We start from the raw sequence: 27284 nt of genomic DNA, 5'->3' as shown, positions 1-27284 counted from the left end.
CTAACAATAAGCTTTAACACAGCATTCATGCTCTGAGTTGATACAATACAGCATGTTGTTCATTTTGGATTTTTTTTTTCAGCTTATGCAGTATTATGTGCTGGTAGCTTCTTTTCCAGAAAATTATTAGGAGGTCACACAAGTTTGAAACTTCACTTCCATGGCCCACAGCCACCAGATGATAGGGAGAAGTCACACAACAAATTACAAGATGGAGAAGAAAACAATAGTATTATGCTGCACTTAAATAATCATTCAAGTAGCTTCAGAAGGTAACGCTGGCAGACATTCAGGAAGTGAGAGCAAATGACTCGCATCATTTTTAGGACTTAAACGAACACAGATTAGCTCAAAAAAAATAAATAAAATAAAATAAAATCAACTTCTGTGTCCTTGTAAGAAATGTTGTTATATTTAGCTACCTTCAAAAAAAAAAATTATGGCTTGATTTTGGCTTAATAAATGTATATAAATGTTCATTTAATTAACATAAATTTTCTTCACAGTCATTTTGTGAATAGCTCCAGAAGGTAAAACAAGATTATTGAATCTTAATTAAAAATAAAAATCCAAATGAATTGCAGCAGCATAATCAATACAAATTACATTATTTAAATTAAGCACAATTTAATTAAAGGCATTCATATTAAATTTATTCTCTTTGGATTCAGAGCTTTCCAATTCAAACTGTTCTGTAACAATTTTATAAGCAGCACAGCAGCTGATAAAATTTCACATTGTTCTAAATTAGCCATTACATGCTAGACACATTACCTTTATGAAACTAAATACAGATTCTGTTGCATATTGGAGTTTAGTAATAAAGACAGAAAAAGAAAAATCCACATCAGTCTCCATGCCAATCCTGTCACTATATTATTACTTTCCATTTGATGATTACGGTGACACGCGAAGCAACAGTTCTACTAAAATTATCACCTTTCTCCCCGTGCAAGACAAGTACTTGGTCATTAACATGGCACAGGAAGACCTACCTGCCTCACAAAAAACATGGATTTGCCAACCAAAAAAAAAAAATAATCTAGCATTTCCTGTAAATGTTGCAAAGCCAAAAAGCTACAAGATACCCACTGGCAGTCATGATTAAGATTAAAATCCTGTCTGAAATGAAATAAAATATTGCTTACTTTTTAGAGATTTTAAATTATACTAGCTGTCAATAGGACCTGGAAGTGCTCAGCACCTTCCAAAGCCAAAAGAAAAAGTATGTTTGATTAGCTGTAGAAGCTTGTCAGAATATATTTATGTCAAAATGGCTTAAAAAAATCCTTCTTGCTCTACAAAGTTAGCACTAAATTTATCCATATAAAAAATGTTTCAAGAACAGATTTTTCTGGTATTTATTTCCATATTTTACCTTACACCAAGACAAGAAAAATCAAGAGTGCGAAAAATCAAGAGTATTTTGGAAGTTTTCATCTACAAACACCCTCTGAATAAAGTTTGATTGTACTACAATTAAATTCAAGACCTTGTAGTTTTGAATACCACATTCAATAACCACAATGTGTACAAGTCAGCTCTTTTAAGAAGTCTGCCAGATTACATCTGCAAGATAAAGCAACTAATAAACAACAAAAAGTTTGTCAACAGCACAAAAGGAAAGATGTGAATGCCCTTCTAAGTACTCCCTTCTGAAGTACTGCAGGCAGATTTCTGCCACAGCCACAAAAGGACCATGGAAGATTTCATTCTCTTCCAGGCAAAAGACCTAATGAGCTACATATTCAAATATTCATAATACAAAAGACTACAATACATTTTGAAGCAAGTTACTCTGTAGGTGCGTGGAAGGACATGGAAGCATTTTCCCCACAGACAAGGATTTATGTTATGAACAAGACCTGCATGAACTTATTTATTCAGAGAAAAAAAAAATGTGAAAATTTAAGAAGAGCCTGAAAATACAATCTTAACACTCTATGGAATACTATGCTAAAATGGTAAGCAAAGATAAAAAAAAGTCCCATATCTTTCCATTAATAAACAAAAAATGCTCCAGACATTCTAATAAATGCCACCATTAAAAAAAATATGCCTGAAATGCATGGTTGGGATGTTTCTGATACATTGGTGAGCATGAGAAACAAACACTGAGGTGATTTGATTTAAATAAATAAATAAATAAATATATATATATATATATATGCGCATATGCTAGGCAATGTGTTATCTGATTGGAAGTTTGTACATCTGTCCCCCTCCTGTGACACGTTGCATACTGCTATATTTCACTGGCCAAAGATCTCTAGCACATAGTAGTAGAGATCATAAAACATTTCTTAGATTCCTCCTCTTGATGATCAGGCCATCGGAAAGTGATAAATGGGCTTCCCTCTTTTTATTCTTACAGACCCTGTTTTTGTTGGAGGTGAGAGAACAGGCAAAAATTTGGCAAAGCAAACCATCTGCCTGTTCTGCTAACACTGCAAACACTATTAAAAAAAAAAAAAAAAAAAAAAAAGAAGAGTTGCTGAAAGCCTCTAAGTTACATATTGTAAAGCACCTCTTTATTCAGATTTACTGATAAACACTGACTCTGACTACTTCAAAAGAAAAAAAATATACAATAATCTAAATACGGTAATTGCCAAAAAGAATCTAGTGCCCTAAATGTTCTCTTAAACAAGATGTTTTGAATTTTTAGAATTTAGAGATCATGAACAGAAACTGCTTTCAAAACACGATCAAGACTTCTTTCAATAGTCATCTATGACTATTTTACATGTGTATGAATCATTGTTACATTAACATAACATTTCATTTTTATTCAGCAGATGATAGAGAACAGCTTGATAACAATTATGAATAAGCCAATGTTTTATGATTTTTAAAAGAAAGAATTAAATTAGAATGCTCTTGAAGCAATTTATAACCTTCAAATAATGACAAGCTACATGCAATTTCTAACAGCTATTGAAAAGAGCATACATTACGGAAAGAAAAGCCCTGTAAGAATACCTGTGCTCAGATATCCTAACTCATAGCTACAAATATCAAGCCTGCAGGATTTTATAGGCTGCCATGGAACTGACTTGTCCAGAATTACCTGCTTTGCCCAGAACTTGTACAATGTCAAGAACACTTTGTACGACTGTAAAAGAACACTCCTCTAGCTTCCTGAGACTGGAGATTACTGTAGAAATGGCATTTTTCAATTTCAGATGGCAGAACATGAAGAAGAGCACCAATTCTAGAAAAATTCAGAGCAGCACAAATCTTAAACAGACATATAAAGAAGATTAAATAGACGCAATCTGTCCATTATAACTTTTGTGTGATTGCATCAACACTCTTGAAAGAAAACAGGGTTATGGTACACCAAATAGAAAATAACTTCCAGAAAGTCCCCCCCATGGGTGGAGGAGCCCCCGGGGAGCAGGTGGATGTGGCCTGGAGGAGGCTGCGGCGCATGGAGAGCCCCCACAGGACCAGGCCCCGGGCCAGAGCTGCAGCCCGTGGAGAGGAGCCCACGCAGGAGCAGGGGGTCTGGGGGGAGCTGCCGCCCACCTGTGGGGGACCCGTGCTGGAGCAGTTTGCTCCTGGGGGATGGATGGACCCATGGTGGTACAGAGCCATGTGGGAGCAGTGCCTGAGGAGCTGCTGCCTGTGGGCAGCCCCCGCAGGCTCAGTTCGGGAAGAACGGCGTCCTTTCTTCAAGGAGGGAAGGAAGTGGAGATTAAATATCAGCAGAGACAAAGCATTAGGGTCTGACCACAGGCCACATTCGCCATTCCTCTGTGCTACTCGGAAGGATGACGTAGAAGAGGATGGATGGAGAGAAGGAGTTTTTAGTTTGTTTTTATTCTCACTACTCTAGTCTGTTAGTAATTGGCAATAAATTACATTAATCTCCCTATGCTGAGTCTGTTTTGCTCATTATGGTAATTGGTGAGTGATCTCCTTGTCCTTACCTTAAGCTATGAGCTTTTTTCACTTTATTTTTCTCCCTGTTCTATTGAGGAAGGGGAGTGAGAGATCAGTGTGGTGGAGCTCAGCTACCTACAGGTGTTAAACCACAACATCATGACAGAAGAATTTCAATAATTCCACCACCTTCAACCACCTTACTTTGGAATCACAGACATAGTAAGTAGCTGTATGATGTGCAGACAGTCAGGTATCTGTGTTTCTTTCACAGTCTTTCTTGAAGACTTTCTTGTAATGGCTGGAGTTTGCGTTAGTGAAGTAAACAGTATTCTCATGCTGGTGGAGGAAAGAAATATGTACAAATACAGTAACACCAAGAGCTACTATCCCTAATTCTTTTGTCCACCTTGTCTGACTGGAAATACTCCTCCTCATAAAGCTAGCAAACTCTAGCACATTATTTCTTTGTCCTTTTCTTATTATCTCTTTGCTATCATACTGTCATGCTAGAGGGAATTAAGAGATGAAGCAAGAATAGAAGTAAAACTTGCTTCAATTAAACGTGCTAAGGCAGCACTACTTCCAGCTTCTAAATACAGAGAATTTCTTCAAGATAACGTTGACAAAACAGGAAGCTAAGCTATATCTAATTAGATACCTCACCTACACAAGAAAAAAGTTTCCACTTTCAGGGATCAAATATACATTTTAGATTTTATTTAAATAAAATTATCTGTAAAGACTTATTGACAAAATATGTTGGGTCTAGACTCTCTGAGGTCCCAGTTTTCACTGAACATCAACAGCATCACCTATGACAACTGTTTTTGTTATATTGTAATTTTAATGACACCATTAAAACTTTAAAAATTCCTTAGTTCAATCTTTCATTCATATGTACATAGCAACCATCAAGGTAACTGATTTACAACAAAGTACCAAAATTATTTTGAACTTCAAATGCACTTGCCAAGGGTTTATGTTACAGTCCATTTCAAAGATGTCCAAGAGACATACAAATTGCCACCTATCTGGATTTTTTCTCGTATCTTATGTAATCTTAGATTTCAGGATAGATTCTTTATGTCGCGATTAACAAATTAACTGCTGATACACTTACTAAGACATGTATATCAACATCCACCAACATAAAAAAGGGAAAATTATGCACAGAAGGAGATTTTGAGTTTTCTTGACTGTAACTTTCCCTTTTGAAGAAATTTTGAAATCTTTATCTTGACCCATCCTAATACATTACAGATTGTTCCCACAGTGCTCATTATAATGCACCAAAATATTCAGACTTCTGTCATTCTTATACACTGTTTTCTCTTAATAGTTTGGAAAAAAAAAAAAACAACTACAAACACACAGCATTTACTGTTCTTTTCTAAGATACACAGAAGAAGTAACTGAACTAACTCAGGTGGAATAGTCTGGAAAATCCAGAAATAAGCAAAATGACACCAATCTTTTATTTTTCATTCCAGCGTTTGCCAAATAGTTTGAATTAGAGCAGTCCCTTGACTGCTTCCTAGACACAAATACCACTCTGGCTCTCTGACATAATCCTCTTTTTATTCATGTGGATACATACCTGTATCACAAACTTAACGTGAAGAATTCTCCCTCAGAATCCAAAGCATATAAGATGTTGAATTGCAAATGTAAGATCAAATGAATTTTTTCATTAAAACCTATGAATGTTTTGTTGAAGTCTATGCATGCAGTGCTCATTGACCAGAAGATATTAACAAATATATGAGATTACATTAAATACAGAGAACAAACTTAAAATAGACTCTTAAGTTATTTGGTGACAGTATTGGTTATAAACTAGCAACAGAAAGGATTAACTTATCTCACTCAAAATGCATGCAAGTTAGGAGGTTACTATACATCCTGTGAGAAATTACAACATGTTCAAGGTGATTAATTCTAGTTTTTCTCTCATCAGCTTGAAAGTTATAAATGCTTTGGGCAGAAAGACAAACCTTAGAAACTGAACACAACCACAAAAGCACTGAGGTCTTAATTCAACATTTTTGTCTGTAGAACATTTCAGAAAATGATTTCAAGACATATTTTAATAGCCTTCATTTTGTAAAGCATAGCAGCATGTTCTACTGCGGATTTTATCTAAAATAAAACCAGTACAAGCTATACATGTACAATTCATTTATGATCATATTGTAGACTTGTAAACCTTAAGACTTTTTTTAAAAAAAAAAACTTGCTGTATATAAACAAGTTTTAGTCACTCAAGGAGCTAGCACAGTGGGGACACTAAACCTGCAGCTGAGAGGTCTTATGTTCAGCTTCTGTTTCACGTATCTGCTAGGCTATGTAAGGTCATTTGTACTAAAAATAGAGTATACACTTTATTTGCTCTGCTGCAGATACGTCAGGATTGGGGTATATCACTTATTCTTCTTCAATCATACAAGTCATTGCTGAGACTTAGTCAAGGATTTTGAGTTCTGTGCTTATATTTACAGTGTTTTCTTTCAAATGTTGGAAATGAAGACAAGACTGTTGCAAATCCTCAATACTGCTAGTCAATCTTTCTTCTTCATTTTTACATGAACTTCCACAGACTCTCGTAAGAAGAAATAAAATTGCAAGTATGTGCTTCACAATACGTTTGGTGTGAGCCTTCTCACACAGCATCTAATCTAACCTGTGATATCCTCTACCTCAAGTCTCAAAACCTTTCATTATCCTTTGTATCACAGACAATTCGTATCATGTCTTCGACTTCTCTGAACTGTTAAATGTCACTGTAGAGTTGGACTAATACCAGCTGCAAGAGGATTCACCTCCTGTCTGCTGTCACAGTAGAAGGTAAATAGGTTAACTGAGGGAAAGAGATTTTCATACAACGCTTTTTCTCTACATACGGAAACATAAGGAAAAAAAAAAGACATCCATGCTGCCAGGCAGTATCTGGCAGGATATTGATACGATATATGATAAATGGTACAAGAACGCAATTAATTTTTAGCACAACTTCTGCTTAAACAAAACGTATAAATAAGAGAATACACTGACAGATGGCTCACTTCAATTGCCTGTGCATCCACTGCCACTTGAACCACTTTCTGGCATCTGTGACACCTTCCTGAGCTCTCAGTACCACACAGAGCTCATGGAATACCAGTACTCTTCTAGCTTGACAGAGAAAGTAATATACCTTATTCATCTCAAATGGTCTTAGACACCTGTATTTCAGCAACTGACTCAAGCTCAGAGAGTCTATTTTGTGAGTTTCTAGTTCTTAGCTGAAATTCTGCCTTCTGGAAAAACCTGGAATGCAAGTGATCTCTCTTTACAGGTTGACATTAATCTAAGGAAAAGAAAGTACCTAGTGACAATGTTTTTTTCTCAGTAAATCAAAGATAATTATAATCTGCATTCTGTTGAAAAGTAAGGAAAGACAAACTGCATTGATTTACTCAAAGATTCATATAAATGATATACTGAAAGGCAAGTTTATTGCAAATTATTGACTTTTTTTCAGGAAAAAAAATCATTTTGTTCATTGGTGAGAGCTGCTATAAAACAAAAACTTCTAAACAACTTGGGGGGTGGAATCCACCAAGTATGCCAGATTGGTACATACATTACTTTGAAAAATGGAACTTCTACAATATTACATAGAAAAAAAATCGAACAAAAATTAGATCTCATCATTCCTACTCACTCAGTTGCAAACATATATTCTAACATTTAAAATTATATTTTAAGAAATTCTTCTCCTCTTATTTATTATTCAAAATTGCATTAAAAATCTGGTATTTTCCTTAATATTTCAGGGATTTTGATAGCACCATTGATTTAATTTTAATTTAGTAAATTAGAACAGCTGGCATAAGAGTCCTGTACCAAAAACATGCCTGCATACATAACCTTAGTCACACATACTGTAGCATCACACACAAGAATTTGGCCATGTACAGATGGAAAAGATTCAGCAGAAATGTACAATGAATTTCCAAACCACAGAAGACACTACTCAGATGATAATGCTTCTTGCACATAGTGTAGCACTGCAGTCATGAAAAGTCTCAGAATATGAATTTGCTATTACTTGCTCTACCAAAATGGGAAGATTCAGAAAACTACAGAATATTATTCTGTTAAGCTCATAGGTGAAAATATTTTTATTATTATACAGAAATAGGAGTTGATGGCATCTGAACCTTCAAAGACAACAACTGTAAATAATTCAGATTGTACCAGGTAGACAAATAAAGATACTGCACAGCATGCACACTGTATCATTTGGATATATACGAAGTTAAAAAGCTGAATTGTACAGACACTCATGCTATAGAAGGCTTTTAAAACTACCTTTAGTAACATATTCCTAAAACTGTTACAGTTCTACACTCAACATATGTCACAAAACTAGAAAACTGGAAGCAAGCAAGCTATTGCCCATTGTCCCCATCACAGTAATAGATCTCAGGCCACAAGAACCATGTTTTAGAGAGAAACATTTTTATAGGCGATGTCCTCAGGAAATACCAAGTTTGTGAAAGTAGGAATCAAACCAGGGAAATAGAAGACAGCTGTAAGATGGGCAAAAATAGAAGATAAAGAACATCAAGATTTAAAAAAAAAAAAAAAATAGAAAAAGTGTTCCATGACAATCATAAAGCTGAGAGTATGCTCACGACACTACAATTGTAAAGTAAAAAAGGAAAAAAAGAAAAAAAACAACTGCAGAATGCGCAGGATGTGGCATGCTATCATCATGACCAGAAATGGGAAGTGTGTAAGTATGTCTGGCTCCTGAATCCTTGCAATATTTCATTAGCAGCCAAGTCAATATAAGGAGGCTAATTATGATTTCTAGTAAGTAAATGCATTCAACTTTTACATCTTGAATGATGTTAATACCATTGCAAACTAATGTATCAACACGTATGCTAAAAAAAAAAAGTTACCTTGACAAGAGAACATAATTCAAACTAGTAAGATGAACTGATGAAATAATCATTCATGAGCTCACTTGTAGCTATTTCTGACATTCAGTACTAAAACATGGTTGCAGGAGTAGCAAGATTCTTTTTAAGCCTAAATCCTTATATCATTCATCTCCATTCCCCCCCAAAAAAGGGGGGGATTTAGTGGATTTTTATTTTTTTTTAAGAGATAACTGTACCGTTTTATTGAACAAAAGCAACTAAACATCCTTCTTTAACAAAGTTTTACCTTGATAAATCCTGAGAGGTGGAAAACTGTTTTTGTGTGGTCAGTAAGTATAATTTCTTCTCTGATATGATTATTTAAGTCATGCATATTGTTTCTCAATACACATTTCATAACAAATATATTGTTTGGATAAAATAAACTGGGCACAGCTATCCTCAAGAAAATTACTTTTACCCAAATAAATCACGATAGTAAATAACTTTTCTTCCCTTTAAAACAGTCATAACTGCTTGAGGCTGTTGCAGCACAAAAACAAAATATCTTCACAAATGTCTCCAAACAGTCAAGCTGAAAATCTAAGCCAAAGTTTCATTTAACAGCCTGTCAATTTTTTGATGTGAAGCTAATGAATGCAGTGGCAAACAAATCCATCAAACCTAACATCAAAACAACTGCACTTCATCCCACCAAAGGGAAAAATACAACCTGCAGGCCAGCACTTTGATCTAACCTATCCACAGAAAACACGTTGCTAAGCAGCTACCACCAAAGAATATGCATGAGTAATTACCAATATAATTTTATGAAAGAGAGCAATAATACTTAAGTAACCTCAGTTTCAAGTAGAAAAGGTCAGCAGACTTCTCTCTTCAGGTTCTACGCATCAGCTAAAGAACAAAAAGCTTTCCAATACAGAACCCTTCAACATCTGAAAACAAATCACGTTCTGAAATGAGCTACAGTACAAAGGAATCATTATAATGACTACTAAAATCACCTAGTGTGACTCTATCCCTGATAGATGGCAGTAAAATTGACATACATTTACAGTGAAGGAGAGTCCTCAAGTGGTCCCAGAAAACACACACAGCACAGTAGAGCAGTATTTGGAAATGCCCGTGCTTCCTCTGAAAGCTTTTGGAAGTATGGATGGGTATTGATTTGGGCAAGGGATGATAGGGACTTGTGAGACACTGAGACAAGAGGATTCGGAAAAGCAGCAGATGGGGGAATGTGGGGCTTTCAATCCAAGATGAAGAGGGAAGGAAAGAAACTAAAACAATCACCAGCAAATAAAGAACTAGAGAGCCCTCATCTGATCACCCTACTGCTGGACATTTTCTACACAGAACCTCCATCTCAACCCAGTTCTGTGAACATCCTTCAGCCAGCAAGGTTACGTGGGACTGTGCAGTCCTGACACACTATGCAAGGTCAGACAAAGTGCCTTGTCAAAAGATCCCCTGTAATTAGGAATACTGGCCTACATCTAGGTTCTTCAAACAACATTCATAAACAGCAGCAAGGTAAAAGCCAAAGGAAAAAAAAAAAAAAAAAAAAAAAAAAAGCTTGAACATGAAAGCACAGGATTTTGTTGAAAATTTAGATCCGTTTCTGATTCTCAGTATCAAATTAAAGTGTATAAAGTTCATCAACCCTATCCACCGGAGCTACAATTTGGACAGGTGAAAATCATGACTGAAAACATGATTTTGGCAACTGTAAATGAGAGGTCTTGCACAGAGGGCCTTGTATGAGGGCAACATTGACATTCATTAAAAAAAATACAGTAGACAAAAATAGAACATTAATCAACATAGATGGTCTACAAACGTTTTGAGAGGGTAGACTAGGGGGCTCCGCTCACACAGCTACAAATTTAAATTTCTGCTCAAGGAACACAAGATTTTTCTCAGACTAGTGAAGTATCTTTTATCCAGTCTCTTCAGAACGATATTTATTTCATTAGAAATAAAAAATTATGTGCAAATATTTATATTCAGTGACTGGAACACCAGAACATTACTCCTTCTTCAGCACTTAAGTTACTCTGAACAAATCAAAGTGTAAGTATATACTTACAAAACACACAGCTAGTTACTATTGGCCCAATGGCTTTAGCAAGAGCAATAAAATACATCGGAGCAAGGAAATTTAAAATGCACTTCCAATGCTGTTCCATTAGGAAGAAGAAAAAAAAATCTGTAGAAATATCCCACCTGCCCCATTCTACCATTTAAATTTTTCAAAAATAAATATCAGTCAACAACCTGTAATCATAGGATGACGGCTATTAAGAATATTTAAACCTTTGAATGCTTCTCCTACCCTCATACAACATAACAAGCACAGTTAATGTACTTGCTAGCTGAGCACTACCTACCCTTTGAGTCTTTAAGTCCCACCATTACCATACATCAATCAGCACTTCAACATCCCTCCACACCACACGCATGTGCCAAGCATGATTGGTTTATTCCTTTCAGCAGTTACCTCCTATTTCTCTTCCTGCATGTTCTTGCCAGTAGGAAAAAGTCTGGAAATTGAACTATGCTCTTTCTCCTCTGGAGTTCTGGGACTTTTAGTACAGCTCACCTATTCCTCCAATTCCCCTTGTTTTTTGTTCTTCTAATCTATGTTACTTCTATTTAATTCTGTCTACATCATGTTTTCTATGACCTGTGTCGTTCCTGCCCATCATCCTCTACCTCTCACCCCATCTGTGCAGATGTTCCCACTTGACTCACAAAAGTAAGAACACAGCTTGAAGCAGCAGCCAAGTCACAGCAAACAGCACACTGGAGATGCCAGCTGGTATTACTTTTCATATGCTGCCCCTGAGTGGAAGTCTTACACAAACCGTAAAAAAAAAAATAATAATAATAAACAAGCCAGAGGTATGTTCCTGCTCCCAGAGTTGATGGGTAGGCAGGCTACACATACGGAAACAAGGATTACAAGTTCAGCATTTTTAACGACAGAAAATCATTTGGGGAATTTTTATCTATAGTGTGTGCTTAACCAAAGTTTACACTGCTTAGGGACTAAATGATCTCTGATTTAATTAACATTTGCAATTGATTTCACAGAATCTTTAATATCATTTCATTTTATGCAGGAAAGCAATATTATCACGTAGCCTAAATATTTACTACAGCTTTAATGGAAATCTTTGCCTGTTTTTTTTTTTTTTTTTTTTTTTCCAAATTAATGTAGAACGAATATTGACTGTATTTCAGGTCTTTTTCTAAGTCAGAAACCCAGCTGTAAGTAATTAGAAGCTATTTTGTAAAAATGAATGTGTTGCTGTAGGAAGACAAATAATTAGTCATCAACATGCAATATTCTCTCATGAGAATACAGCAACAAACTGACCTAGATATTGCTGCATTTTGCTGACACAGGCAATTTCTGAAGTACAATACCATGGAACTAAGAGATCCAAACCTTTTTTTTTTCCAATTACAATTCTTGTACATACAACATACAGAAGAAATAGATAACAAACACAACATCAGCACTCTGAAGAATGACAAATGGAGATGTAAAGCTGTACTTTTTTTGTTGTTGTTTGTTTTGCTTTTTGTTTTGTTTTTTATGAAATTATCAGACCATCAAATAAAACTTACTGAAATGTAAGTATCCTTTGGGCAGACAGACTTCATACCTTTTTAATTAGTATTTTCATGAATTTTCCTGAAGTTGTTATAAAAATAATAATAGCCATCCTCATGTTTTTCTAGAGAAACACCATAATCAAGAAACAGAATACCCCCCTTGCAATAACTCTAACTTGTTTATGCTTCTGAAGTACCACACAATTACAATTTAATAGATAGCCATTTACTTTCCCTCCTTTCAATTTGTTTACCCTATTTGTACAGTATGAACAACATACGCAAGTATTATGAACTATTTCACTCCCTTTCTGTTAATCCATCTTTTTAAACAATTCCAGTAAAAATACAGAAAATCCTATTCACACTTTCTAGCATTTTCTTTTTCATTTAAAAAAGAAAATATAAAGTTTAATTCTTGTGTGCTTTTTACAATAAATTAAAAAAAAAAAAAAAAAACATTAAGCAGTTTGCATTAAACAGCATTTGCCAAAGAAACTAGACTTCACATTTGACAATGGTTTCAAAGATTTCTCTACAGAGGGAGACTCACTGAGTCATTGATTTAGCTGCCCCTTTGAAACTTTCAAACATTTAATTGCAAACACCACAGAACTACTTCCATTTCTTATATTATGTATGTACACATACAATACTGTGCGTATGTATAAAGACCACAGGGGACGGAAGTAAGTCAATGTCCTAAGAGGAAGGTTTATCTGTGTGCTAGAGTTTTCATTAAATAGAACTGTGCTTACACTGTGTATGCCAAGACTACTCAGCTAAAAATTCAGAATTTAAGAAGTAATTTTGGAGTGATGTAAAGAAATAAAACTTCATTACCTTTAACAAATTATCTTTTAACTCTGTTGACTTTGATCCTGAATTTAAGTTTAGGGTATGACATGAGAAGTGAGAGGCCATGCTGGAGGCATAAAAGGTCAGTACTGGTGCTGCTGCACACAGTAAAGTAGGAAGTTCTTTTAAAAGCATAAGAAATACAAAGCCCGTACACTGAAGAGGACGAAGCTGCAGGTGTCACTAGCTTTTCTGCACCCCAAGTTAAAATTTACCATTCTTGACATTGAGGTATGCAAATTTTAGAGCCGCAGCACATCCATACCTTTTAAAATACAAGTCAGTTTACCCAGCACAAAAGGGGCTATGCATCCACGCCCATATTCCTCTCAACATCATTTCACTGTAGTTATCTACTGAAATTTTGAGCTATCAAATATTTAATAGACTTCACAGTCAATACTTTAACCATGAGCTATTAAAAACACAAGTTTCCCATTTAAGGTTAAGACCAAGCTGAGCATGCTAGATACATACTGACGTCTTCAGTATTTTCACTACCATTAGTACAGACATAGCACATGGAAAAAAAAAAAAAAAAGATTTCTTCAAACCTTTTCCTTTTTGAAGCATATTTAATGTAATTAAGAATAATAATTAACAGGGACAAGGATCATAAAATTCTGTTTTTTGAGAAAATCTCAAGACATGATGTCTTCCAAATGAAAGAGTTTAGTGAGAGCTGACTGTTATTACTTAATTGATAAACCTCATTTTGCACTGAACAGCCTTATCAGCTTATTAGCTAATTTTCTTAGCTATTATATTATGCAAATCACGTTATTTTGGTTTTGTCAATAATGTCCATGTCAATGCAGAAAATGTTTCTGCATTATGTGTTCTGGGAAGCATACTGACCTACGGTTACCTAAGCCATAATTCTGAGAAAAACCGTACAACATTGAAAAACAGTAACAAGCACTCACTGGACAAATTGTGTGCTTTCATGTTGCGTATTTACTCACATGCTATGTATGAAAATTAAAAAAGATGTATGCTATGTACCAAATTTTTTCTGAAGTATATTCAGTAAAGCACACCTGACTTTAAAACCTGCAAATATCTATTCTGTGCTCACAGGTACTTTATCATCTTGTAGTATAGCATATATTCACATTAAAGAAGATAAAAGTTGAATTTGTTTCTTTAAACTTTATTTTCAGTTTAATCATTTATGGTTCTTTTCCAGGTATCAGAATTCCAACTTCAAATGAAGTGTCTTCACAAGCAGTGCAGCTCAGAGCAGAATTCAGTCATATACCCTCCATTTGTGTAGTTTCAGCTTAAAAACTCTATAAATAGGACTGGTTTTTGAAGAACAATATATAAAGTAAGCTTCAATCAAAATTCATTACTGAGAGGAATATATGTTGCTGGCAAGAAAAAAAAAAAAGCAACTATAACTAAAACTTTAGCGGTAGTTTAAGTTACTAGCTGAAAGTTCTCCCTTTCTCACTGGCTTTCACAGATTCCCACCAGAAATAACCAACAAAAAGACTTTCTTATACATCATTTTTCTGCAATATGACTTACCAACTTTGCTGCCTTTCCATAATCAATCCATCGGATAGTGGCAAAGTTTGTTGACTCTGCACAGTTAAAACCATGGTTGAATCCTGCATGGTATCCATATGGGAAGGTGATTATAAATTCCCCTGCCTCTTGTGTAACCTATAGCATTTAAAAAAAAAAAAATGCAACGTAAGTTCTGCTCCTGAAGCAATCAAAACTATACTTGCCTTTACAATTATCCAAAGAATGCTTTTTCCCCCTGCACACAATTGTGATTTAACACATACAGAAATAAAATATTTGAGACAGTGTTTTTTTTTTTTTTACTGTAATTTGGATAGCTTCTCAGCATAGCTACATGTATTTACAAATTCAGAAAGTACTTCCAAGAAAGAAAGTCTTGAAAGAGTTATTTGCTGGGAAGACGACCTGGCAGGATTGGGAACTGACAAAGACACTGGAAAGAATGTACCAATTTTCTTGACCAAGAGGAAGCAAAGACATGGTGGTCAAAAATACCCATACTCTTCCATCCCAAAATACTAATACACACTAATTGTTGAACAAAATATTCTGTTCACTGCCCTGAAATTGTTTACCTAAAATTGCACCAGAACTATTTCACTGTTCTTGAAGAGAGACCTCATGCTCACCTTTCTCTCCCATATCCACCTGAGGGACTGACTGGGCTTTTAAGTCGTATTGATGATTGAGTATAAAATAGGGGAAACTAAGTTAGTGAGCCTTGGCAGTTAGAGAAAATGTTTTATACCAATGGAACACATTAGAAGTACAACAGTGAAGCACGATACATTTGGGTCCTCAAGGCAGTATCTTCAAACCAGTTCAGACAGGAAATGAGAAGTAAGAATTACCAATGGCACTGCAGCAATTATTCAGCATTACATCTACTAACACCAAAGGGGATTCTTGCATTGGATATACCATCTAGTATGTCCCAGTTTTAAAGTGGCATTTTAATTGCTTAAGCATTACTTTAAATTTGATTTTAATGTGCCTCTGTTCTTCTACTCATTCTCTTTAAGCATAATGGACATAATAATTCCAGTACTACTCGTGGCCATAATTCTAAATACCTACAGAACAGGGGACCTCGAAGAAGATTCTCAAAGAGGAAAAACTTGACTACAATTAAGCTCTGGCACTGCTTTAGAAAATAAGCAAGGGTAGTTCTAAATAGAAACTCTGTTCTTTCCAAGTACAACAAATAGCAATCAAAATAAAAGTGTGCTGAGACCATTGACTCAACACAAAGTTACAGGAAGAAAAAAATAAAATTGACTGTATTTTGTATAGACTGAAAGAAATCAAATTCCTAGCAGTTTGCAAGATCGGACATCAGATATAAAAGGATTCCAGAATAAATTACAAAAACATGGAGTAAGGTAAGCAAAAATTGGTCATGATATTCTTTTTCAAGAAGCAAAATTAAAAACATTCATCTTCCTGCGCTCTCATGGACTGATGCTCTCCTCTGAAGATGAAGAAAAAGACAGCACTTCTGGTCACTCACTGATGTTCTTTCTGGGAGATTAAAGCCATACCTCTGTAAAGTCAGACACAAAGACTGTATTGAGGACAAGCTAGCCAAAGACCAGAAATGGCACGCTGTCTTCTCAACTGTCTGCTAAAAGTTAATCAATAAACTAGAAGATTCAGAAGTAAACAGTCAAATGAGATTCCCCATACCCTGATGTGTCTTTTTACATGACAAACACATCAGAAGACAGGCTCACTAAAAAGCAAACATCCACTTAAACTCAGCAGATAATCTGAGCAATGACAGATGACTGTTCAACAAGACACATTTACTGATTACAGCAAAATATGAGACTTCCTAGAGATTAAATAGATTTTCATTGTGTGACAGTGCTTTATATAAGCAATACAGCAACTAAGGAGTTGGAAAGGAAAATAAAGACACTTTTTTTTTTTTTTTTTAAGGGAAACCCGTGGTTTTAAGTAGCAAAAAGTGTAATACTTTAAACAATTACCAAAATTAAAATCACAGTTTGAAATATTTTTTCTATTAAGAATCTGCTTTTAGAAGACTCCTTTAGCACCCTCAAAGTTTTCATCTGATAGTTTTACAAATCCTTTCTGTGCTTATTATGCTTAATGCAAGAATAAATACACAGGGTTAATGTTTCACCTATTGATGCAAATTTCTGATGCAAATTTCTGATAGTATTATGGGAGGCTGCAAAGAGGAAAAATAAGAAAAACATGCTTAGCAGAAAATCTAAGGCCTGAAAAATAGTATTTTACTTTTTGCATTTGCACTTCGCAAGGTTAATATTTTTGTGGGTTCATATGCAGTGTATACATGCAAACACAGATACAGGTGCATATATTATAACTGCTACTATAGTACTCCAACAATCGCTGTGGGAATGTTTAAGAAAGATTATTCTCAATGCTAGCAACTCCAAAATTTATCTCAATACACCCTCCCACTGCTGACAGTTTAGCAGGTGTTCTATTGCAACAAGCAGCAGTTCAGCTGCCACCTGGTAGGCGTAGGCTGTCTTATCAGCGTTCAGCACATTTCCACTTCTATCACTTTGAGCCATGAGAGATCACAGCCTGGTTTTCTCTATTCACTTTCTCACTGAATCCCATTAATTACAATTACACTTGGGTACAGTCTGCTTTCTCCGAACACTAGGTGACAGAACCAAACTTAAATTTTTAACTATTTCTAGCACTTTCATTTAAAAAACATAGAATACAGGTTAAATCAATACTCTGAAATAAGAACATCAACTCCTTCACCACCTCAAATGTGTGGTACTGAAAACAAATCCATTGGCATTCAGCAAGATGCTACTTCAAACACAAACTACCCAAACTCATATTGTTCAGAGTAAAATTCAGTAAATCCAAAACTATAAATCTGGTTATAAAACCTTTCATTTTGGAAGGTTTCATCTGACATTTCATGATAAAGCACAAGGTTATGAAGGGAATCAGTAGTTACCTATATATTACAAAAACTGAACGCAGCAACTACATTTCCATATGATAATACATCATTCAGAAAACAAACTACTCTTTTCTATTAATAATTTATTCAAAAAGAAGCTTGTTTTCCAAGGCAGGCAGTATGATACTAAATGCCTGCATTTCTTCAATTTTATACATAGGTTGATTTAAGCATAAAAAGTGAAGTAATCTTCCAAAAGGCATACAATCAATGGCTTCATCCCAAATATATTCCCTGTCTTTAAGACTAATGCTGTATTTCTCACAAGATTCTTTTAATCAAATAACCTTTTTAAATTTGTACTTACTGTTTTACTAAAAACATTACATAACTGTCTAGTGCCAGTTACTGCTGTTTTACTAGTAATAGTGCTATTGATAATCAATGTTGTTGTTGACAATGGTATAAATGTTTGAGAACATTTTATATTGTTGACGAGTATCTGTAGTAGAATACATTTAAGGACATAATCTCTAATTATATTTACTTCTTGAACAATGGATTCACTTCATGTGGTATTATTTAGGCTACAAATTACAGGATATCATAAAGTTATCCTATAGCTCTGAGATTACCTGTTTCTGTATTCTTTCACTTAAAATATTGCCTGCTGTGTTTTGTGGATTGTAGTATTTTATGCTTCTATATAATATATATATATAAACATTCACTTAAGTGTTTTTGTGGGCTACATTTCCTACTGTCACATAAACAACTGAAAGAGATGGAAAGCGCTGCATAATCCTATATACTGCACAGGGGAACGTGAGAAGCTGAGTTTGTATACAAAGGTCCACATGATACCAATAAACAAATACACACTAAAACAGAAGCAACAGAAACATCAAGAATAAAAGAGGGGTATGGTGAGGACAGTTTACAGGACTACTTTGCAGCAAGAACAGAGTGAGAATCATAACTGATTAGTGATCAAAAGGCTTTTATGATCCTGGAATAAGATAAACAGATGTTCAGGCTGGGGAATTTCCAAATCAAGAGGTAGTCTTCTAAGCAGGCTTGCAAAACCATTGAATTTAGATATTTAGAATTTTAGAAAACATTCAGTATATAAAATACATATACTTAAGGAAAAAGCAATGCAGTAGAAATGCTTTTACTGTCAGACACCTACAGGAAGTTCAAAGTTCAAGCGAAAATGTTCTAAGTGAAAAAATTGGGAAGAAAATCTTGTAGGGAAGAATAACAAACAGAAAGCTTCAGACATTTTTGAAAGCAGCTAAGTTCTAAATTCATCTACAATGAATACTACAATTTCTTTTTCCCGCTTCCTGTATACATAAATTTGTTCTTAAGTATCCAGTCTGTTACTACCCAGCAGTCCAAAATAACCATTCTCTATTTTTGTAATACTACAGCTTTTTGTATTACGTATTTTAAAATTACGTAACAGTTCTTTCAGTTTTACTCCACCCTGTAAATACTCTGAGGCTTTTTATATCATAATACAGTCCTATTAAATTACATCAGAAAAGCAATAGAGACATTAAAAAATGAAGCATTTAAGATTTTAGGTATATAATTTTATATATATATATATAAATAATATTTATATATTATATATTAATATATAATGAAATTACTAATATATATAATATATATATTACTAATATATATTAGTAATTTCATTATATATTAATATATAATTAATTATATATTATTAATATGTAATATTATATAATAAACATATATTATATATTATTAATATATTGATATATAATTGATATATTAACATATATATTAATATATACATTAATAAAAATATTAATGTAATTTTTATTAATACAGCTAGTTAAGCAGGGTTTCAGACAACTAAAAATCACATGCAAGCTTTCATGGAAGTAAAATAGAAAGAAAAAAAAACGGTGATCCCTTAAAAGCACAGATACTTTCAGGGTACAGACTGTGACAACTGTGAGTGCTCTCTACTGGAAAATTCCAAGCTAAATCACATGAGATTTCTAGCATTAGAAACACTTGTTTTCATCTTCTCATGGAGTCTGTGCCTAAAAAAAATATAATTTTGCCTCAACTTCACTACGAACAATCTTTATAATAAACACAAAATAATTCGACATATGAATGCACAGTTTAGAAATAAACACAAACATACCTTGTCAAAAGGAATTCCATACTTTTTCAATATGGAGGGAGAAATCAGTGTCATCTTGTGGCGAAGAAAAGCACCGCATCCTTGAGAGCTGCTTGGGAAGAAACCTAATAAGGCAAGAGAAGCAAAATTGGGTATTCTTTAATTAAAATAACAAGGATATTTTTATATTTTATTTTTTATATTTAACAACACTTCAAACTTTTTGTATTTTTTTTATTTGGTCATTGTTAGCTGCTGAGAAACTTGTATAAAAGGCAAATTCATCTCCTACATTTTTTAGCTGATTTTCAGCTTTTGTTTTTTAAAGAACTGATTTTTCAACATACAATTTGGGCATCCTTTTCTTTCCTTTTCCAGAAATACTTTACTCTGTATTTTCCCTCTTTCATGTTTATACTCCTGCACACCTGAAAATCAAGTACATCATTAAAATGTAGGAGGACTATACAATTATTACATTTAGCTAGCACATATTATCTATACAGGAAAAAAAAAAATCTATCTAAAAAAGGCCAGGTAGTATGGAAGCATCATTCTTAACTATTCCCCACAGAGGTATCTAATGGGGGGAAGGAGACAGGTTGCTTTTTGTTGTTGTTGTTCTTGCTTCTTTACATCTTGTTCTGATTCTATGAACAAAGTCTGTTATTCAGATTTTAATTTTCTTGATTTTTTATGCACTATTTCATTAGCGCTTGGTTCATTAACTAATGATACAATCTAGTTGACGAGAGCAAAGTTACATTCACCTCACTTTGACTTTTGTCAAAAAGTCAGTCATTTTTGACTGTGTTAAAATCTAACATCACTCAAGTCTTACAAAATGTTAGCACTAACAAACCAACAGAACTAGAGTAATGAGTAAATTGTTTCCCTTTAACAATCAGCTACAACTAGAAGCTATTATTTTTGTTGTTGTAAAAAGATATTTTTATTATTAATCTTTACGGTCTTTTTAGTGTTTGCACTAGAACATTACCAAGAATCACCAAGAGATATATAGTATCTAGATAAAGGATAAACTACAATTCATCCATATAACAATCACAGAAAATGTGTTATTTTACTGTATCAAGCATACAACATTTGAAAATAACACATTTTTATGAAGTCCAACTTCATTAATTTATTTCACTTTCTTCTGGAGAGAGTATTTTTTTCCAACATTACCAAGACTTATTAACATCAATAGTTTACTCCACTGTATGCCATTTATTCCTGAGTGATTTCAGCAACTTCAGAAAGTTTCATGGGCTACTACTGAAAAATAAAATGCTCTTAAATGTAATCAATTCAAAAAATTATCTTAATTTCCAGAAAGCAGAATTAAGGCACAAAGGAATTTCCCATAACTAACAGATACAAAATCAACTACTCATTACGAAAAAGTCTCCTTAATAACAGTATTAATAGTAATTCAGTAATTTTTGGTTAATGTATTAATCAAGAACACCACTCAACTTTGTCCAACCTGCATTATAATCATTTTGCTGGGAAGAAAAAAATGTCTGGTAAATGTATGAAAGCAGAAGAGGTCACTCAAGAAAAATGCAGAAAACAAAATAACTAACAGTATAAAAATTTTGTTTAGTTGATATGAAATTAGCAACAGGGCATTTAACCAGTATGAAATGACTCTCTGTCATCAATTTACTGTGTTTGGACAAGTAGTTGTATCCCTCCTCTCAAGTAAACATTATTCTGCCATTCACAGAAACAGTGTCAAGCCTGGTACAGTAACACTACTAAACTAACATCACTATTAGATGAATAACAACTTCAAATCAATTAACCATCTAATATATAGATGGTGGATGGTATAGTCTAAATAGATAAAATCTCAGCAATTTTCCATAATATACAGTTTATTCTGTACTGTCATATTTAGTTTCTTTCTAATATAATTCTCACATTTACATCCATTAACCATCCTAGAATTCTGTAGCCATCTTAAAATGAACACACTACATTGGTACGTTCTCTGCATATTCTTTTCTAGCATACTCCCCAGTCCTGTCGGAATGATTTTTGTTCTAAGTTACTGGAAAAAAAGTTTCCCTAAGGATCAAAGGTGTAACATACACTTACACTACTTAAATCTATTAAGAGAAATTTACAGGATTTACTGACATTTGTTGTGATTACAGGGCCCTACCAGTGAAATCAAAGGTGCTGCCAACACATTCTATGCCACTATAAAATATTTTTCTGACTCTTTCAAAGCTGATGCTTGGACACACAAATTTTCCAGTCCCATTCTCAGAAATGCTCCCCTTCAATGAACAAAGGTAGAAAGGAAGGTAGCATCTCCTCATTATAAGACTGTTCATCAGAAGGTCTTTTGTTCTACCCAGGCTAAAGATAAGGTCACGCAACTTTTCCTTCAGCAAAGAAAAACCCTGAAAGATAATGGGCTAAAGGATATCTAAAGACCTACTAATCCATTGAATAGAGGACGTTGCATTGGAAGTTTCACAAGACCTTCACAAATACATTAAATGCACAGACAGAGAGGAATAAGCTTTCTCACAGAACACTGCAATTTAAATAATAGAAACACCATATAATCTTCTATCTCCTTTGTTAAATTTTCAATTATTTTTGATCCCAGATCAGAATCACGCAAACACTTAAGTTGATGTTAGAATTACCAATTTACAGGTTTCGCATTAATCCTGAATACCTAGTGAATTCCCACAACAAGACTGCAAATCTAGAAAAAAAATACTGCAATCTAGAATTCAAGTTCCGTAGAAGATTCATGCTTTTATTAATTACATGAAATTAAGCACTCATTAGCTCTACATCAAGTCTACAAAAGCGGTTATTTTGTGGTATTATTTTGTGCAACCCCAATTTCACAGACAGTCTTTTTAGACCTGGTAGACCTCTTCTATCCCTACTCTCAATACTTACATTTCATCATCTGTACTCTACCCATCCTCTTCCCTACTCACCCTCTCGTAAATGATTACACAGAACACAAAATGATAATTCAAAACAATTCCTTCAGAAGAACCAAAGATCAGTATTCAAAGATTAGGGCAAAACAGATAGGTTGCACAATGATTTTCATCTACAAGATAACAGACCATCTGGTTCAAAATTCTCCCATCAATTTAAAGAAACTGATATTCTGAACATCTAGAGCAGATTAGAATGATCTCCAAGATAAGAACATGATTCAACATATGGTGGACAAATGTTTGGGTACAAACACATACACTGCAGGTAAAGTACATTTATGCAGCAAACAGAAGGTCCCACTCAAGCTTTTTAACAGCCTTATGTAGTTAGCACAAGCAACAAAAGCAAAGATTATGTGAAAACACAGGCTTCAGACTGTGCTGAGAATCAAAAACACGCTCTCAGATAACTCCACATACATACTCTGTCAAGTAACATAAACCAAAATAAGATAACTTTACACAAGGTAACCAATGCTATTTGCGCTAATAAAACTGTTTTGGTTGTTAATGCTAGGCCAGTGAAGACTATTCCCCTTCACTAGAAAATGTCACCTTTATGGAATTTCTGGTTTTATGATCCATTTTCCAGACACAAGTCAAACCATTCTCATCTTTATGGGAAGCTGGCAGCAGAGGCTACTAAGCAGATTGCTAGCTGTATCTGACGAAGACAAGATTCACACACACATACAACACTGCTGCAGTGAGACACATTAAAGAGTGCATGAAAATGATCAAGGAAAACGACAAATTCAAAATAAGGCTGGCTCAATTAATTATTGAGGGACAGTGAGCATCATTAACCATACAGCTTTATAACTTTTTTTCCAACCTAAAGCTATAGGTTGTATCAGGTGACCATAACATCACCAGTTATCTCTCATGAAAACTGAAGTGGGTTGGGTTTTATCCTCCAGTTGATCAGCATTCTTAAAACAACTGGAATACTTCCATATACTACTAGTAATGTGTTCATAGTGATTTCAGTTAAACCACTTGGCTATGATTGTACATGAACAAATTATGGTATTTTTCTTCTCAAATTAGTAATTTGAAAGCATGCAAGTAGACTCCACAAGGCAAGTGACTAAATATTATCTTATATGATCAAAGATATCACAGTCTGGCTGGAAATTAAGTCATTATTTAACAAACACACAAAAATCGTATTCATAGGGAACTTTCAAATCAAATTCTAACCAGGGAATGAATGAGGCCATAATTCCTATCTTTTTCTTCATTTTCACACTCAAGTCTTCACCTCAAATTTTACATTAAGCATGTAATATTTTTAGCTTATTAATACTATTTGAAAATAAAAATATAAAATTTGCATCATAGGAGAACATCCTAAATTGCAAATACCTTTAATTTAACTTTACGGTAGTTAAAATTAATCCCAACTAAGTAATTAAGAAAGAAAACTCAAAATTAAGGTGATTTTTCACTTACGTAGATATTCATTTAAAGGACTGCAGAACATACAAAGCATCAAACATAATTCAGAGATCGCAAGATCTACTCTTGGAACACGGGCAAATATAAAGATTGCGTTTTCTAGTCTATTTTCTACATTTTGCTTTGGTAAGTATACATAAAAAAAAGATAACATTTTAAAATTAATTTGCCATGATTTGAATTAATTTGATTTAACTTAGTGTATTGTACATAAAAGAAATTCAGAGGATAAGTTTGCATGGCAACATTCCTCACAAAGCAGCAGTGGCAATCTGTATGCTGTATAAAGCAAAGAGTACAAAAGACACAAAAGAAGAAAGTTCTGTGAAATGTGTTATTATGCCCAGATGATTATGTTACAGCCCCGAGTTTATTACCTCTTATATGTGACTTTCTTGACTCACTTAACTATCAATTGAGATAAACTCCAATTCTTCAGCAGCTGCAGTTTTCAGATGTTAAGAGCCTTACAAATTATGCAAGTTCTACATCAAATTCCATTTAAACAATTATTTATAGTCATTTTCATATGTAACAGGTAATGACTTCTGCATCAAGTAGATTAATTAATACTATATAACATACAAAGCTTTTTCTAACACCACTACATACATAGAACGTTTCAAATTTTTACTTTAGTTTCTTCTGCAACATAACTGAACATCAGATAGATGTCATCTCTTCTCTAAAATAATTTCTGCAATTAAATCAACCATTAAAAGAACTTGAAAATCCTTTCAAATGTCATTTATGATTTGCCACGCTGCTGCTATTCTCTTTATTTTCTAACCCGTTTTGTGAAACAAAAAATCCTTAAGAATACCACAGTATTACAGATTAACATAACAACAAGTATAAAAATTGCAGTAACAGCTCACTTGAGATTTTTATTACGTTTATGTCTACATAAAATTGAAAAAAATCCTACATAAATGAGAAAGCAGCTGAAGGGCAAAATCAAACTGTTGCCTTTATTAGATGCAAGTCTAATGTCTTTCAGATAAAATATTTGTAGGTGCCAGTCAATCAAGATTTCACTGCAAAGCAAAGATGAGAGCATTCATGCACAAAAGGTATGTATGATAATTGTGATGTGCAGACAAGATAATGGAAAATATACTAACCTTCCTTTAATTTTAATGTATCTACTGCTGCCTTGACTTAGACAACCTGCCACATTTAATGTAATATTTTATTATTTTAATTATTATAGGAGCATTCAGTTGATTCAGTAAGCATTAGTCAGCAGTTAGCCTTCCTGCATAAACTACTTTTCTTCAGATGTTGCACTCCTATAGAAATATGACTGAAAAAAATTAATAAACATTAAGTATTGACTCGTTTATGTTATGTTGCATTAATATTTAACATTAAGTAAGTTATAGCCATGTCGCTAACTTTTCATATTCACCTTCTTAACATACCCTTCTGTATACCTACCCTAAATTTACCCTACTGTAAAATTCAAACTGTATTTTAGCAGGCAGCTGTTGCAAAGTAGAGGATCAGAGAAGTCTTAAGCTCTGTAAGTATAATCAGAAATGGAAGTTTACAAATAAGTGAAAGTATGTTAAAATGAACATAAAGTTCATCATCTGTATGTTTAGAATTTCTTAGAACTTTCTTAGAAGAATATTCTTAGAAGAACTGCATCTTCCATACTGTAAGCTACTAGCTGGACCAAAAATACCATGAAAACACCCTATTCACTGAAAAGCAAGGTAGAAGTCAAACACTGAAAATTTAGGTAATTTCAAAGATGTTTGTCTGTAAAACTAACTCGCATACCTTACATTGCTTTTACAATGAGCATGTAATTTTCCAACAGAAACAAATCCAGTTTCATCCACTGAATATAATAAATAACATCTGAAATTTTATCTTCACTGTTCAATATCCGATCCTATCTTTTAATTGCTACTCACTGTTCAAAACCTGATTCTGAAATAAAAATAATTAAGTTTTGATCATCCTTATTATGATTCATCAAGGAAAGTAGACTTCTATTCATCACACACCTTTATAACTTGTAGCACTAACTATAAGCAGTAGTAGACAACTTCCATGCAGGTGTGCACTGAAAAAGGCTGATTTGACATGCTTGGGCAGCTTCACTAAATAAAGCTAAGGATGACTAATGATCAAGGAACTGCGTTCCTATACCCAGCTGTGGAAAAAGGTGTACGTGTATTCCAATGCCAACGTTCCTTAGGCCTGACCCCTGCCTGTCTTGCATTACTGTAGTAGTTATAGCCCTAAGAACTGTTGCACTGGGTGAGCCTGAAGTCCTATTTAGCCTACTACCCAACTCTAATGAAGACATTCTGAGATTAAGACACTACTCCCCCCCCACCATATACCCTATCAGCTCGTGACAAACAGAAGCTTTGGAAATTTCCATTTCTCCCCCATGCTTTGTCCTGTTCCTCTTACTGTATTGAGACACTAGTAGAAGCAATAAGAGGTCTGAGCACTCTCACCATACAGTCTGCTAATATTACAGAAGTTTACAATATGCAACATAAATTCCCATGAAAATACATGTTTTTTTCTTTTTTTTTTTTTTTTCACAGAATCACAGAATTTCTAGGTTGGAAGAGACCTCAAGATCATCGAGTCCAACCTCTGACCTAACACTAACAGTCCCCACTAAACCATATCACTAAGCTCTACATCTAAACATCTTTTAAAGACCTCCAGGGATGGTGACTCCACCACTTCCCTGGGCAGCCCATTCCAATGCCTCACAACCCTTTCGGTAAAGAAGTTCTTCCTAATATCTAACCTAAAACACCCCTGGCGCAACTTAAGCCCATTCCCCCTCGTCCTGTCATCAGGCACGTGGGAGAACAGACCAAACCCCACCTCGCTACAGCCTCCTTTAAGGTACCTGTAGAGAG

The 27284-nt window shown here is 34.2% G+C and overlaps 1 protein-coding gene across 2 annotated transcripts in view; it reads right to left on the bottom strand.

Moving 5' to 3' along the window:
- The window catches only part of KDM4C (lysine demethylase 4C), a 286073-nt gene that overhangs the window by 215471 nt on the left and 43318 nt on the right, over positions 1 to 27284 (bottom strand). For both annotated transcript variants that reach the window (XM_032206225.1, XM_032206226.1), the window contains exons 7-8: positions 19958 to 20061; positions 14841 to 14978 (exon numbers count right to left, since the gene is read on the bottom strand). In XM_032206225.1, the coding sequence (XP_032062116.1) occupies positions 14841 to 14978; positions 19958 to 20061 (242 nt within the window). The remainder of the gene's footprint in view (positions 1 to 14840; positions 14979 to 19957; positions 20062 to 27284) is intronic.

This window comes from Aythya fuligula, chromosome Z, assembly GCF_009819795.1.
Source record: "Aythya fuligula isolate bAytFul2 chromosome Z, bAytFul2.pri, whole genome shotgun sequence".
Lineage (NCBI taxonomy): Eukaryota > Metazoa > Chordata > Aves > Anseriformes > Anatidae > Aythya > Aythya fuligula.
Note: the sequence above shows the minus strand (reverse complement) of the source record. Positions and strands in the feature narration are given on the sequence as shown.